The sequence below is a fragment of the Fusarium proliferatum genome (assembly GCF_900067095.1).
Source record: "Fusarium proliferatum ET1 genome assembly, contig: FPRO_scaffold014, whole genome shotgun sequence".
Taxonomy (NCBI): domain Eukaryota; kingdom Fungi; phylum Ascomycota; class Sordariomycetes; order Hypocreales; family Nectriaceae; genus Fusarium; species Fusarium proliferatum.
This window is the reverse complement of record NW_022194803.1, coordinates 224,484-238,300: the sequence shown is the minus strand read 5'-3', so window position 1 is coordinate 238,300 and position 13,817 is coordinate 224,484. Positions and strand designations below refer to the sequence as shown.

The 13,817-nt window shown below is 49.2% G+C and overlaps 4 protein-coding genes across 4 annotated transcripts; 2 read left to right on the top strand and 2 right to left on the bottom strand.

Moving 5' to 3' along the window:
* Positions 1-415: 415 nt before the first annotated feature.
* Positions 416-3,967, top strand: FPRO_04110 (uncharacterized protein; the record flags this gene model as incomplete). The annotated part of the gene is made up of 4 exons (XM_031223765.1): positions 416-677; positions 730-1,202; positions 1,287-1,934; positions 1,991-3,967. The coding sequence occupies 4 exons, from the start codon at positions 416-418 to the stop codon at positions 3,965-3,967; spliced, it is 3,360 nt and encodes a 1,119-aa protein (XP_031089092.1).
* A 220-nt stretch (positions 3,968-4,187) lies between these two features.
* FPRO_04111 (uncharacterized protein) lies at positions 4,188-7,136 on the bottom strand (the record flags this gene model as incomplete). The annotated part of the gene is made up of 1 exon (XM_031223764.1): positions 4,188-7,136. The coding sequence occupies one exon, from the start codon at positions 7,134-7,136 to the stop codon at positions 4,188-4,190; it is 2,949 nt and encodes a 982-aa protein (XP_031089091.1).
* An 834-nt stretch (positions 7,137-7,970) lies between these two features.
* Positions 7,971-11,372, bottom strand: FPRO_04112 (uncharacterized protein; the record flags this gene model as incomplete). The annotated part of the gene is made up of 5 exons (XM_031223763.1): positions 7,971-9,592; positions 9,647-9,819; positions 9,867-9,988; positions 10,039-10,894; positions 10,942-11,372. The coding sequence occupies 5 exons, from the start codon at positions 11,370-11,372 to the stop codon at positions 7,971-7,973; spliced, it is 3,204 nt and encodes a 1,067-aa protein (XP_031089090.1).
* Positions 11,373-11,935: 563 nt separating this feature from the next.
* FPRO_04113 (uncharacterized protein) lies at positions 11,936-13,323 on the top strand (the record flags this gene model as incomplete). Its single annotated transcript, XM_031223762.1, has 2 exons — positions 11,936-12,555; positions 12,612-13,323. The coding sequence occupies 2 exons, from the start codon at positions 11,936-11,938 to the stop codon at positions 13,321-13,323; spliced, it is 1,332 nt and encodes a 443-aa protein (XP_031089089.1).
* Between the last annotated feature and the right edge of the window lie 494 nt (positions 13,324-13,817).

Sequence of the window (13,817 nt, the reverse complement as noted above, 5' to 3'; positions counted from 1 at the left end):
AGCTGTGTTCTCCACGGGGAACTTGCAAGTGTCTGGGGCGGCTGACAATCCGGGTGAAGATGGCTCGGTATGAATACCGCGGTGCTGGGGCAGTATGTATATCACGGGGCGAGGTTAGTCGAGGACGGCTGGATGACCGCGCTGGATCTGAGAATGGACCAATGAGTTGACGGAGGGGGTGCGGACTTCGTGCCGCTTTCGCCGCCCGGGGAGAGCCGATCTAACCTTGTTGGGACAGAATTGCTTGCTCTTAGTTATCTGTCAACGTACGGCAATTGCAGGACTTGATTATGCTGAGAGGGACGGCAAATGCTGGGGAGAGGCACCGAGGCGGCCCGACGATTTATAAGGACGATGCCGTTGCTCGTGCTGTTGTGATTCGAGGTATCTCTATACGACAGCACAACCATCAACCATGCCATCTCATTTATCCATTGGTTTTATAGGATTTAGCCCAGAAAAGGCTAAAATTGCAGAGTCTGTGCAATTACAATACGACTCAATCAGATTTTACGATGCTTCATTGGATAGTGCTCAGCTCATCGGATCTGAGCGAGTACAGCGATCAGACTCGGTCCATCATGTTGCCCATCACACCCAGGTTGTCTGGATTGAGGAGAAAGACGCCGAAGCTTTGAGTGAGATGCTACTAGGATCATCCTCTAGTCTTATACACTGTATGTAAAGACAAGACTCATTACAAGGCACGACTCGCTGACCAGCTTGAAGCATTGCCCAAAGATGCGTCACTTATGCTCGAATGCCTCGCTCTCCCAGATTACTACCAAGATCTAGCCTCTCGTTTCACTGAAGCCGGTCGGCCTGACATCAAAATTCTTGACTGCTCTGTCGTCGCTTCAAGGAGTAGAACCAAGAGCTCCATCTGGATCTCAGGCTCAGAAGCCGCCCTCGAAAGCGTATCTTTCCTATCAAAGGCTCATGACAACGTCAATGTCATTTCTGGTGGTCTTGGAGCAGCGAATAAATTGCGCTTGACAAGCCATTTATTGGAGGCGACGCATGCTGTCACTGCTGCTGAGGCTACTGGCCTAGCGTCCAAAGCAGGGATCGATGAGAATGAGATATACAGCATCATCATCAACGCTGCAGGTAATTCTTCGGCGTATGAGGAGCTTGTACCTCATATGCTACAGGGAGATTCAAATTTGAAGCCGTCGATTGAATCGCTGTTAAACAAAATTGTAAGTTGCTGAGAGATTCTGGTATTCTACACACACGCCGTCACTTGTTCCAACAGGATGTGCAGTTCGCTTACACAGATCTAGAACATTGTTACGTCTTCATCCAAAAGTCTCAACTTTCCTTTGCCACTGTGCTCTGCTAGCGAACAGGTTTGTCTGCTCGCCTCCGCCCAAGGATATGGCATAGAACACGTCTCCAGCCTAGTCAAACTGTTCAAATCGCAACACCAGAAGGCTACGCCTGTTGACGCAGTTAGCAATTATGCAAGCAAGCCTTCAACCGATGTTACTCCACCAAAGACACCGCCATCCGTGGCAACGATTGGCATGGTTGGTCTAGGAGCAATGGGCCAAGGGATGGCGCAGTCCCTCGTACGCGCCGGCTTCTCTGTACAAGGCTATGATGTTTGGGCACCCTCAGTCGAGAAGTTTGCAGCCAGTGGCCCGAGTGGGATGTCTATCGCAGCGTCTTCACCAGCCGATGCAGCCAAGGGTACAGCTGCGCTTATCCTCATGGTCCAGAATGCTGTGCAGGCGTGGGATGTGCTGTTTGGCGCTGGCAAGGCTGCTGAGGAGCTGTCTGATGGAACGACTGTGATACTCAGCTCAACAGTTCCACCTTCTGAAGCACGTCGCATTGGCGACAAGTTAGGGTCTCTAGGTAGGGGTCTTGACCTCGTGGATGCGCCCGTCAGTGGAGGTGTTGCTCGTGCAGCAAAGGGTGATCTTACGGTACGCAGCGCCCGTTACTAACTCAATATTAAGCAATGAGTACTAACTTGTTATAGATGATTTGCTCAGGAACAGGCTCAGCACTCGCATCCGTTCGCGGCATCATTCTCGCCATGGCCGGCAAATATTCCAACATCTACAACGTCAAAGGCGGAGTCGGCGCAGCATCCTCAGCCAAGCTCATCAACCAACTTCTCGCAGGAGTCCACATCGCAACAGCAGCAGAGGCACTCGCATTCGCGTCCCGCCTTGGCCTCGATACGCGGCAAGTATACGACATCTTTAATGAGTCTACCGCCTGGAGCTGGATGTTTCAGAACCGGGCTATGCAGATGCTCGATGCCGATTGGACTCCTCACTCGGCTTTGGCCATCTTTGTCAAGGATCTTGGTATTGTTCTGAATGAAGCAAAGAGGCTGGCTAGTTATACGCCCATGTCTGCGGTGGCTCATACTCTCTATATCGATGGGGCTGCTCGTGGGTGGGCTAGAGAGTCGGATGCGGGCGTGGTAAGACTCTGGGAGGCTGCTGGGTCGGATGTAAGCAAGAGTGCATCTACAAAGGTATCATCTCCTACTTCGTATGAAGACTCCGTTAAACCGTTACCTGCAAAGGCTACGCTGGCTGCCCTCGCGGCTGAGTACACCACCGATTTGATTGAATCAACAAAGGCTCGCGTTGATAGTGGTGTCATGCCTGTCCTCGTCGCTCTTGACGATGACCCCACAGGAACTCAGACTTGCAACAACATCGATGTCCTAGCCGTCTGGGATATTGGCACTCTGAAGGAGCAATTCGCAACGGACTGCCGTGGTTTCTTCATACTGACAAACAGCAGAGCTCTCCCACCCACAGAAGCAAAGGAGCTTATTGTCGAGATCACAACAAACGTGAAAAAAGCCGCTGAAGAATGCGGCAAGGCCTTCGAGATAGTCTTGCGTGGCGACTCAACGCTGCGCGGTCATTTGCCCGAGGAACCCGAAGCGGTTGAGAAGGTGCTCGGTAAATCCGACGGCTGGGTCTTTGCTCCTTTCTTCCGTCAGGGGGGCAGGTTCACCATTGACGATGTTCATTACGTGCAAGAAGATGACGTGCTGGTCCCTGCGGCACAGACTTCATTCGCAAAGGATGCAACGTTCGGGTACAAGAACTCCAACCTTCGGCAATACATCCTCGAGAAATGCGGATCGCTATTCACAGCATCATCGTTCACGTCCATAACCTTGGAGGATTTGCGCTGCGGCGGTCCAGCCAAGGTTGAAAAGAAGCTTCTGAGCGGAGAGCGTGGTGCCAACCGTGTCATTATTGTCAATGCTGTTGCGGATTCGGATATGAACGTTTTCGTTGCTGGCCTCTTGGCTGCTGAGGCAAAGGGATACCGCTTCATCTACCGCACAGCAGCTGCCTTTGTATCATCGAGGCTCGGAATAACGGAAATCCCACCTAAAACATGGGCTGAAGTTTCGCTCAAGACTGATGATGACGCTCCAAGGACAGGCGGTCTCATTCTGGCTGGCTCATACGTACCCAAAACAACAGCACAGCTCAAGGCCTTGCGTGAGCGCAGGGGGACTAATCTTGAAGTGATTGAGCTTGATGTAGCTCAGCTGATCCAGTCTGAAGCACAGGAGCAGAAGATGGTAGACCATGCTATCTCTGAGACTACCAGGCTCATCAGCGCTGGGAGAGATGTCTTGGTCATGACTTCACGGACGTTGATCAAAACCGACGAAGCTATCTCTTCGCTGAAGATCGGTTCCAAGGTAGCTGCTGCACTTGTCCGCCTCCTCGTCAACATTCAGGTGCGGCCACGATATATCATTGCCAAGGGGGGGATTACGTCCTCAGACGCAGCCACCAAAGGTCTGAAGATGAGGAGAGCTCTGATCGTGGGTCAGGCTGCCCCGGGCGTGCCTCTCTGGAGATGCGATGAGGAGACAAGCCGGCATCGGTTTGTGCCTTTTGTTGTCTTCCCGGGTAACGTTGGTACCGAGACAACCCTCGCTGAGATTGTTGAACAGTGGGCACTTTAAAATACCTATAGTTACTTGGATTGGCATTGGTGAGGAACAGAGGCACAGAATATCGTTACTGGACGAGCGCATTGGCTAAAGAAGAGCCCGTAATTTGTATGGTAACATAGAAAGTCATGAAGTACATTATTTCAAGATCTAAGTTTCTCCAATTTGTCCCTGTGATTCATGGCATCTTAAATAAACAGTATCCAATCCATCGTTCAGACTTTGATCCAACCTAAGCCTGCCACTTGACACGCTTATCCCTAAACAAAGTAACCATAGCAATAGGCAACAGCTCCGTGTTCACAATGTTCAGCCTTCCAAACCTCTCAACAATCTCATGTCCATAGAACGTAGCAACCCACGTCCAATACGCATCCATGTTATTCCACCATCCAGTGATACCCTGCAGATTCGACTCTCCACGTAACTGCTCCATCGCAGCTGATATCCTTCCATCATCGGTCTCAACCTTGCTCTCGGTAGGCCTCTTCATGAGCGTGCGGAAGATGCGGTGCAGTCTGTTGGTGGCTGTGAAATGCTCGAAGAAGAAAGCTTCGCGGTAGCGGATGAATTCTTCAAAGGGCATGAAGGTGTCTTGATCTTGTTGGCTTTCTGGGACCCAGTCTGGTTCGTCAAGAGCGTATCGTTCATGGCGAGTTTTGCCGCTCAGGAACTTTTTCTTGTAACCTTCGTATGCGTGACGCTCATCTTCTTGGAAGTCGATCATAGGCTGGGACGGGTTCTTGGAGACTTCATCATGAATCTGCATGAGGGAAATGAACGGGGACTGCAGGTCAAGTCCTCCAAGTTCCATAGGGAAGTAGAGGTAGCCATCAGGAATATTCTTGATGCCGAATCTCTGACTGATTTCCTGTTTCAAGAACTCCACCACGTTCGTGACTTGCCCATCTGAGAGCTTTTTGAATACCTGCTCTTCAATCTTCTTGTGAGTTGAAAGCATGTTGTCGATGTGTTCGCGACCAAAGCAGTTCGCTGCTTTACCGAAGTTGGAGGTAAAAAAGGTCGCAGCATATGTGTTCCAGGCTTGGATGAAGCCAAGAATACTTTTGCGCTTGTCAAGTAGCTGTTTGTGAAGTTCGTTGATATGAGAGTCGACCATTTTCTGATCAATCTCGAACCGGCCTGTCTTGGGTGACAAGCGAAGGAATCCCCAACGAATCTCACCTTCTGGCAGTGAATCATCGATGGGAAGGATCGAATTGCTATCTTTGGAGATGCGGACCGTGCCTGTCTTGGTAGAATTGACACTAACACCGGTGACGATGGTGAACTCATCAACAGTGTCCCAGGCCTTCACAGCGACCTTGTGATCAGGCGACCAGAACCAAAAGTTGTCATGCATTCTCCACAAGTTGTTAGAGGTAGCCTGGTTGACAGCAAAGTCAAGGCAAAACAGGGTCGTGTCGCCAAAGACATCACTCAAAACATGAGCTGCTGGAGTACCACGACGTCTCTTGCGTGCAGACGAGTCGTCATCGTCGACAAACTTGAGAGGCGCCTCAAGGAACTTCTTGAAGAACCCAAGCCACGTATCGGAGACACCAAGGAACTTGAGGATCGTGAAGACAGTGTCATGAGGAAGCTTGGGGTTCCAGTCATCAAAAACTGAGTGGAATGCCGTCAGCTCGCCATAAAGATGAGTGTTGATGGTGATCTCTGTAGACAACAAGTGAAGCAAGGTCTGCTTGAGTGCCATTGGGCTTCGAGACTTGTTGTATTCATCGTCATCGTCGCCGTCGTCTTCTTCTTCCTCTTCATCAGAATAATCAACCTCGGCAGAAAAGTTGTTTGTATTCATGATCCTGCGATGCCTCATTGCACCTCCCTGGCCCACACCCATGGTCGATGGTGCTGCCTTTCGGCATGCTTTGCTAGCAAGCTGTCTCCGAGGTGCCTGCATAGCCTGGACTACAACTTTGCGTTTCTTGGTGTCGGCGGTGAAACGTTCGTACTCAGCTTCCTCTTCACCGTCGGCAGTGCCTGTGATTTCATCCACAGAGTCCATAAGCTGTGCCATGAAATATCTCTCTTCATTGACCTTCACACGTTCACGCTGTAGGCACGGTGAGTCTGAAAGTGGGCCAAGGTAGTAGCCAAGTCGTCGCCGGTCGTCTCGAGGGATCTCCTGCCTCTCCGATTTCCAGGCTACAGAATCACGGAACCTTTTGAAGGCTGTCTTGAAAAAAACACTCCATTTGACACCAATATACTGGAGGAAGATGGCTTGGAGTAAGTCCTCATGCATATGTATGTTGAAGACTCCGCTGATCTTCTTCTCCATCGAGACTGGGACAGGAGTTTCGGAGTTCCACGTCCATGATTCGAGGGCATTGATGCGCATGTTGAGAACGTCTGCAATTTCCTTCAAGATCATATCATTGCTTTCAAAGTCCTTGAGAACTTCTCGTTTCTCATTAGAGAGGAGATCAGAGGAGTGAAGGCCGGGAATGATCCACTTGAGGGAGCCAACAGTGAACTGATTGGGTGTTGAGATGGATGCTTCATGGTCAGAGACACATCGCCGAAGGACCTTGAGACTATTAACCATGGCCTTCTTGTCCTTGTTGTTACAACCGAAAAGATGTTCGAGGTAACTGTTGAGGGCCTTGGTATCAATGTCGGCGGCTTGAAAGACGGTGTCCTCCCAGTCAATCTTGGACTGAAGTTTGGCCTGGTCGCCGACGTCCTCGAACGCCTCACCCATCTCAACATCGGCCTCTGGATCCTGCTTCTTATCGCCGGACAACCATTCGGTCACGAGCTCACCATAGAGCCAGGCATACTGATACTGAAGGGCCTGCATATCAAGCTGACGAGTAAGTGACTCCTCCCAGGCAGCCAACAGCTTCTGCGACACAGAAGGATCTGTCTTGGCCTGACCAAGGAAGCGGTCGAGGTTCTTGAGATCAATCTCCAGACGTTTGTGGCTGGTGCGACCTAAGATGACTTTGTTCTCCTTGGTGAGCTTGATAGAGAAGCACTTCTTGACGCCATCGCTCAAGATCACGAGACGCTTGACGGCATCCTTCTCTACCTTAACGGAAGAAAGAATCACCGCCTTGGCTTCCTCAAAGCGAGAGCGTCTCTTGGACAGCTCCTGAAGTTTGGTGTTGGTGATCTCTTGAAGCGTCTCTGAGAAGACACTACCGGAGGAAGCCATGGTGTAAGTGGGCTGAGGCTTAGGGGCAGTAGTCTTCTGGATGTGTGTTGATGGTCTTTTTGTTTGTCTGATTCTGGCCATTAATGATGAAGGGCCAGGTTTGGATGATAACGTGATGATGGAATGAATGTAAGAGAAAGGAGGGGACGGGGTCGAAGGAGGAGGGCAGTGTGTGGTATATATACCAGGTAGGAGGAGGATTTGGTGTCCTCAGGCCAAAAGTTGCAGGGAGCTGTGCCGTCTCGGCCGTGTAAGCCAATAGCTTTGGTGAATGATATGATATCAAGAATGAGCTCATACGATACAAAACAGAACCAAAAAGGCATATGAGTCTTACCAGCTCAACAATAGACTAGCAATGCGTTGTTGCATGTGTGTCGCCGACCACAGTAGTATCACTTGTAAGTTGTTGAAGAGATGAAGTGAAGTGAAGCCAAGGAGAAGCGAAGATGTGTTGACTGTCCCTGGCGACAGATATGATTCGTCAATTACCAGAACAAAGTGGGTCCGTATTAGGCTACAGCCTCTCGTGTTACATGATTTTCAGCTCCATAACTTGAACCCTCATATAAGTCACCAACTGATGGAAAAGGTCTTCGTACTGGCCTCACCATGAGCTGTATCAATCAATACCTTGGTGCATATCTCCAAGTTGGTGATTAACAACGGATCTTGTCCTTTTAACCATCCCAGTCGCCCTGACCGTCTAGCATGGTGTTGTGTAATAGGGCTTGCAACAGTCAGCCTCAGTCATTTCGTCGCTCTATTATGTTATCCTTGGCCATTCCGTACTCCCCAAAAACCTTACAATCCATATACAAAGAACCATCATCGTTATTCGATCATTTCGAGCTTCTCCAGAAGTTCCTCAAATGCCATCCTGCGGCTCTCTTCATCATCCCTTCTCACTTCATACACCCTTGCACAGACTTTTTGTTTCTTCTCTTCCTCGATCCAGAGAGTAACTCCGAGGTCCCTCAGAGCTTCAATGTCAGGATTCCATGTAGACGCCAAAGTCTGCTCAAAGTCCCCAATCATTGATGGCAAAATGTGGTCCCAGAATTTCAAAGAACGTTGGTGATATTCACGAGTCCCGCGAAAGAGATACATGTCTTCATTTTCTCCTTCGCGGTTTGTGGCGTCGGCATCTTTGAGCATGAATCGTTTGAATTCGACAATCACGCTATCGATAAAGGCTGCTTTGTCACTATCATCTGTCGCTGTGTAGATTCGATCGTCTAGCAACTCATCTCGGCATTCTGGCTCAGTGAAACATGTGTGTACCATATCGAGATTGGCGAAAATCGCTTGCCTCAGAACAGCTGTATGTTGATACATTGTCAATATACCCCCAAACTCTTGCGCGAATGATCGTAGCCCGTCAGTACCTGATGAATCGCTTTCCAAAAGACATCGTATACCGTGGGTAAAGGGCGTATAACCTTCAGGTGAACACTGACAAGTACAGCTATCGGTGTATTCGATGGCCAAAGGGTCACGGATAAGGTATTTCTCTAGATTCTTCCTGTTGTTGAGGATAATCTCGGCTAAAGTAAAGCTAGACCGTTCTGATCTACTGTTTTCGCAAATTACTGTCCAGAAGTTTGGGCAGTGATTATATAGCCACATCGCATACTGCGGCGATGTGCAGTGCAAGGCCTGCGATACGTCTGGACCGAACGCACCAAAAGCCTGCTTGCTTAGTGACGGGTGTGTCCAGGCGTCGTCAATATCGGTGAAGCCCCTATGCCAAAAAATGGACGCATCTCCAGGACATGTGATATCTAACCATATGGGTCTGAAGATGGGCTTTTTAGCCTCCTTGCGACCGCTGTCTGCTGGCGATTCTGTTTCCAAGGCTGTAAGTTCGGCGGTAGCTTGTTTCTGGAAAGTATTTCCAGGCTCGTTAGATCGGGCGTCGAATTCTGTTGCTGTCGAGCGTAGGTTTCCTGACCGCGAGAATGTTCTTGGAGCTAACCCTTCGAAATCTTGCTGGAGCATTCTTAGTTGTTTTGCAAGCAAAAGCTTACAATGTTGCGAGGCGCCGATGAACAAGTTGAAAGACATAATAGACGTGCCAAAAATATTCCGCTTCGAAAAATCATAGTATGGTCTGATATGGCATTTCGCTTCCAATAGTATCCTGACTGCCTCAGTGCAGGGGCAAACAGACCCGTCGGTAGTTCCACGACTATTGCAGATGTTTTTGCTTAAGTGGATTGACCGACCTAGAGGACTGATCATGCCTGATGCTGTTCGACATGTCTGAAGAAGCTGTTCTGGGGTTGCTCTTCTGACCAACAGTCGTAATATTTCCGGCTTCTCTATGGCCACAAAACAGGGAGTCTCGCCATAAAAACTTATTTCTCCTATACATTCTGGACTCCTATCGATTAGAAATTCAACCTCCCTCGCATCGTTGCGTAGAATCGCAAGGGTCAATGGTCCAAATAGTGCTGTTTGGTTTACTGTTAGCATACGTCATGATGCGATTTATTTTTACATGATACCTTCGGCGATTCTTCGACTCACGCCATCGTACTCGGTGACGTCGATACGGCCAAAATTACCGAACCTCAGTTCTGGCCGCCTGGGAGCTGGTATCTCCACATCGTCTACACACAACTGGGCAAGAATCGATGACGGAAGCACAAACTCATCAGCAGCTACATGCAGGGCGAGACTAGTTTATGTCAGTACTATAGTCTTAATAGTACAAGGCCAACATACCGGCCATCTGACCCAACGGCCGCCACTGGGGTACCTGCTGCAATGAGAAAATCGAACAAGGACTTCAGATTCGGATGTGCACGCTGCTGCTGGGTTAAGATTCGGAAGTCGCCAGAGTTCAACTGCTCTTGTTAGCTGTTACACGAGTTCACGCCACGAATTGAGAACTAACGGTTAGGGTCAAGTGATGAAGTAAGGAATAGCCCTTTGAGTTAATGTCAGTAGGCCTGGCCTTCCCGGAGCGGAAGATCACCTGAAGTTTCCGGGTAATGGACTCGAATAGGAGTCCCGGATAACTCTCCATCGCCCAGCGGGCCCCGAGACGACTCTCAACCAGCAAGTTGATGACTCTAAATGCCGGAGAATTCACTTCATCGACCATAGCAAAGTAATTGATCGAAGGACTGATACTGAGACCGCCTGCCCCGACTGTCGTACGTACTGTCAACTCGATAGCTCTTCCTATCAGTCTAGTGAGTCCAGTGAACCTCAGGGTTCTTTCTCGCGATGAATCGATGGCAGTAGTGTAAAAATCGCAGTCTTTAAAGTGTGGACAATGGGAAACAACTTCATCTTTGAAAGACAGCGGCCCCATGGGAAGTGTTTTACGTGTGCGAAGCCTTCTTGCCATACAAGAGCAGGCCGACGCAGAGGATGAAATGTGGCATAATAGACTTGGCTTTGCGACAAGCCTGCGAACAGCTTGTGCAGGATTTTGAGCATCCAAATTGAGTCTGGATAGAAGCTCAGCAGTTTGGGCGCGGCGCTGCAACGCCGCAGACTCCGCTTGTTGGAAAGATTCTCGGATCTCATCCATCTGCGTCTTGAAACTCGCTTCAATCATCAAGTTAATCTGAGGAGCCAACTCATCAACAGCGATTTGAATCGTAGGGAGCTGTGACCCAATGGTAGAAACGGGATGGCTGAGGTGAGATACTGCAGCAGCCAGCGCCGAGACCTCGAGCGCTGTATTCTTCACAACCGTAGCATTGAGAATGATGGCTTTAGAAGTCGCAGCTTGCATCTCTCTAGGAAATCGTCAGTCGAACTATCGAAGATTTCGGTGTTCACGTACAGCTGCAAGCCTTGGATGGCCAGATTGAGTGGTGTACAAATACTGCCCAAAGCATTTTCCAACTGCGATAGCTGAGCTTGTCGCAGTGGGTAGGAGAGCCTGCGATAGCTACTCTTGACTGTATCTTTGATCGTGAGGTCAGAAGCAGTGGTCGCGGAGATCTTCTGCCCAAAAGCTTTGAGGTCCTTTAAGCCGTTCTCGCAATCAGCCAAGCATCGTAAAGCTTGAGCCGCAGCCTGCGAAGTCGAAGGATTCAGCTGGCCGCTCTTTAGAAAACCATTAAGTAAGCGGAAACTGCCCTCGAGAGACTCTGCTAGACGTTTGAGCCGAACAAGAGCATTATCGTGATCTTTGAGTCCGTCCAGGTAGCTCACAAGGCCGGAACATGTCTTGAGACCGAGGGGTATGATTGCAAGCGCTAACTCGGCCATGGTATTCTCTCAACTTATGCTAAGAGCGTGTTTTGATGGAGGGAAATACTAGAGGGGAGAGATAAGCAAAGGGGAATACAACGTGTCGGGCTAAATCCAGTCGTAAGAACAGGCCGCCAGTGATATCTCACCGCGTCCAGCGCCTGCTACAGCATTCATAATCACGGACGTCGTCAGAGGCTGAAAATCGCCGTTCTATTGGCTGCTTAGTTCCTGCGGCTGAGACAAGGCAGAACAGTGCGATAGCGAAGTAACTTGGGTACAATTATCTGTGCCGCTGACCGTTACTATCATTTAATACCGCACCAGGTGCATAGACGTTCAGGTCTCCAGGAACATGTGTTATCATTCTGTTGGCCACAGCTGACACAATGCGTTTCTTTCTGCGCTGCACGCACAACCAACATGTTGTTGGTCCTTGGGTGGCAGCCGTCCACGCCAAAGCACAGGTCATGTTTCAGGTAAAATAGCGCTCGAATCACTTATTTCAGGCCACCGACCACTAAACAGAACCTCCAGCGCTTTCGCTCTTCTCACTTCCATTACCAACATGAATCATCACAATGAGAATTTCTGAAGGCTCTCCATATCCTCCGAGCGAATCTGACATTTCTGAGATCGCGTGCGATCTTGAAAAAGAAGATGCCATCAAAAAACTGTCACTTCTTCCCGATCCTCTCCCTCGCCCTCGTTGTCTGACTCCATCTGGCTTTCGAGATGTTGCAGAAGAGCCTAGACTACCGAAGCCGAAGCCGGCTTTTCAGCATTGCGCGTACTATAAGCTCCCATCCGATATCAGAAGATATATTCTGATACTGGCTTTCGGCAATCGTCGTCTCCATGTGGACTTCTCTTACGATTATCCCGACATGACCTCGGATCTCATTCAACCGTTGGATAAGAACCACTCTGGTATCGTCATGGAGAACATGCATGGCGACAAGCTACGAGTCGTCGATGATACGAAGCCAAGATCGTGGATCTGGTGGGGATCCGTCTGCCATCGACTCCCGCCAGATCTTGACATATCGCGAACAGGCCCAATGACCCATGGAGGACCTGATGGTCCTTGGGCTGATACTTGTCGCATCGGTGAAGCTCTTTACTGCGACTCTTGGCCAGGTTCATTCCCTTCAAAGTGTCGTATCGGTATAATGGGATGGCTCTTATCTTGTCGCCAAAAGTAAGCCATTCAATCTCTGTCTTGGTTCAAAAGCATCGCGATTGACAATACTGCAGTTATGCCGAAGCTATCGACATCCTTTACTCTAAAAACACCATCATCATGGCCAATGAAGCAATGATAACTCAGCTGCCTCAACTCCTGATACCACATCGCCTCGCGTCCATAACTTCACTTGAGATCAGTTGGAACTTGAAGCCTCGATACGAAAGCGGTTTTTGGAATGCCTTTGATGAGGCCGACTTGAAGGCCACATGTGGAATAATATCCACCCAGTTCCCGCAGCTCCGTCGTCTTTATTTGTCTCTCGAGCGTTCAAGGCATCTTAGGTCATGCTGGTGCTCTGATGCTTGGCCAACTATGAGCCTTCATCTGGACAACCTTGCGCGAATGATGCCGTCTCTGACAGAACACGCCATTTCGCTACCTGATACACCATTCGATTCTATCCTGTACGACGCAAAGAAAACTGACTTCGGGTCGTACTCAGAAATATGCCATTCTTATAATCAGATCTGGCGATCTACTGACGGCGGAATGGATGTCATTCAGCTTCCACATGTCGATAGTTATCCTAGAGCACCGTATCACATAGATAATTCAACCTCCAAGGGCAAGGGCTACTGGATACTCAATGGAAGCAACTGGCCAGAAAAGGAAAATGTCATCACCGGCCCTCCACCAGTGGGACTTATGGGAGAGGTCATGGGCCTTGGACCTTATGATTTCGATGACTTTGAGTATGCTTACCCTTTAGAAGACATGTGATGGTCCAGATGGCATTCTGAAACGTATTGGAGCAGAGATAGAGCGACTTCAAATTTGAAATTCGTTACAGTATACATGCGCAATGAATGTTTTGCCATCCAACACTCATCTTAAGTCAGTACCGACAGTTCAAGCTGGCATCAAGGGAAGAGCACCTAGATTTGTATCCGCTTCACGACTTTAAAGAAAATACCCTCAAAACCTTCATCTACTACTACATCTATCTTACATACCAGGGCATAATTTTCGTTTCCCCAATACCAAGTAACCATTGCACCCTGTCTAACTGACACAGAGGTATCATGCCATACGTAACTTGGTACAAACATATTTTCTTCTGCCATCACCTACGGACTTCGGTTTGATCAGGGTGAGCTTTCAAAAGTCTTTTCTGCTGCTCTTCCATCATCGGAGGCCAAGTCTACTGTAACAATAACAGTGCCAGCGCCGAATCAACATCAGAGACACGATTTCGGAAACAACGGTAGGGTGCA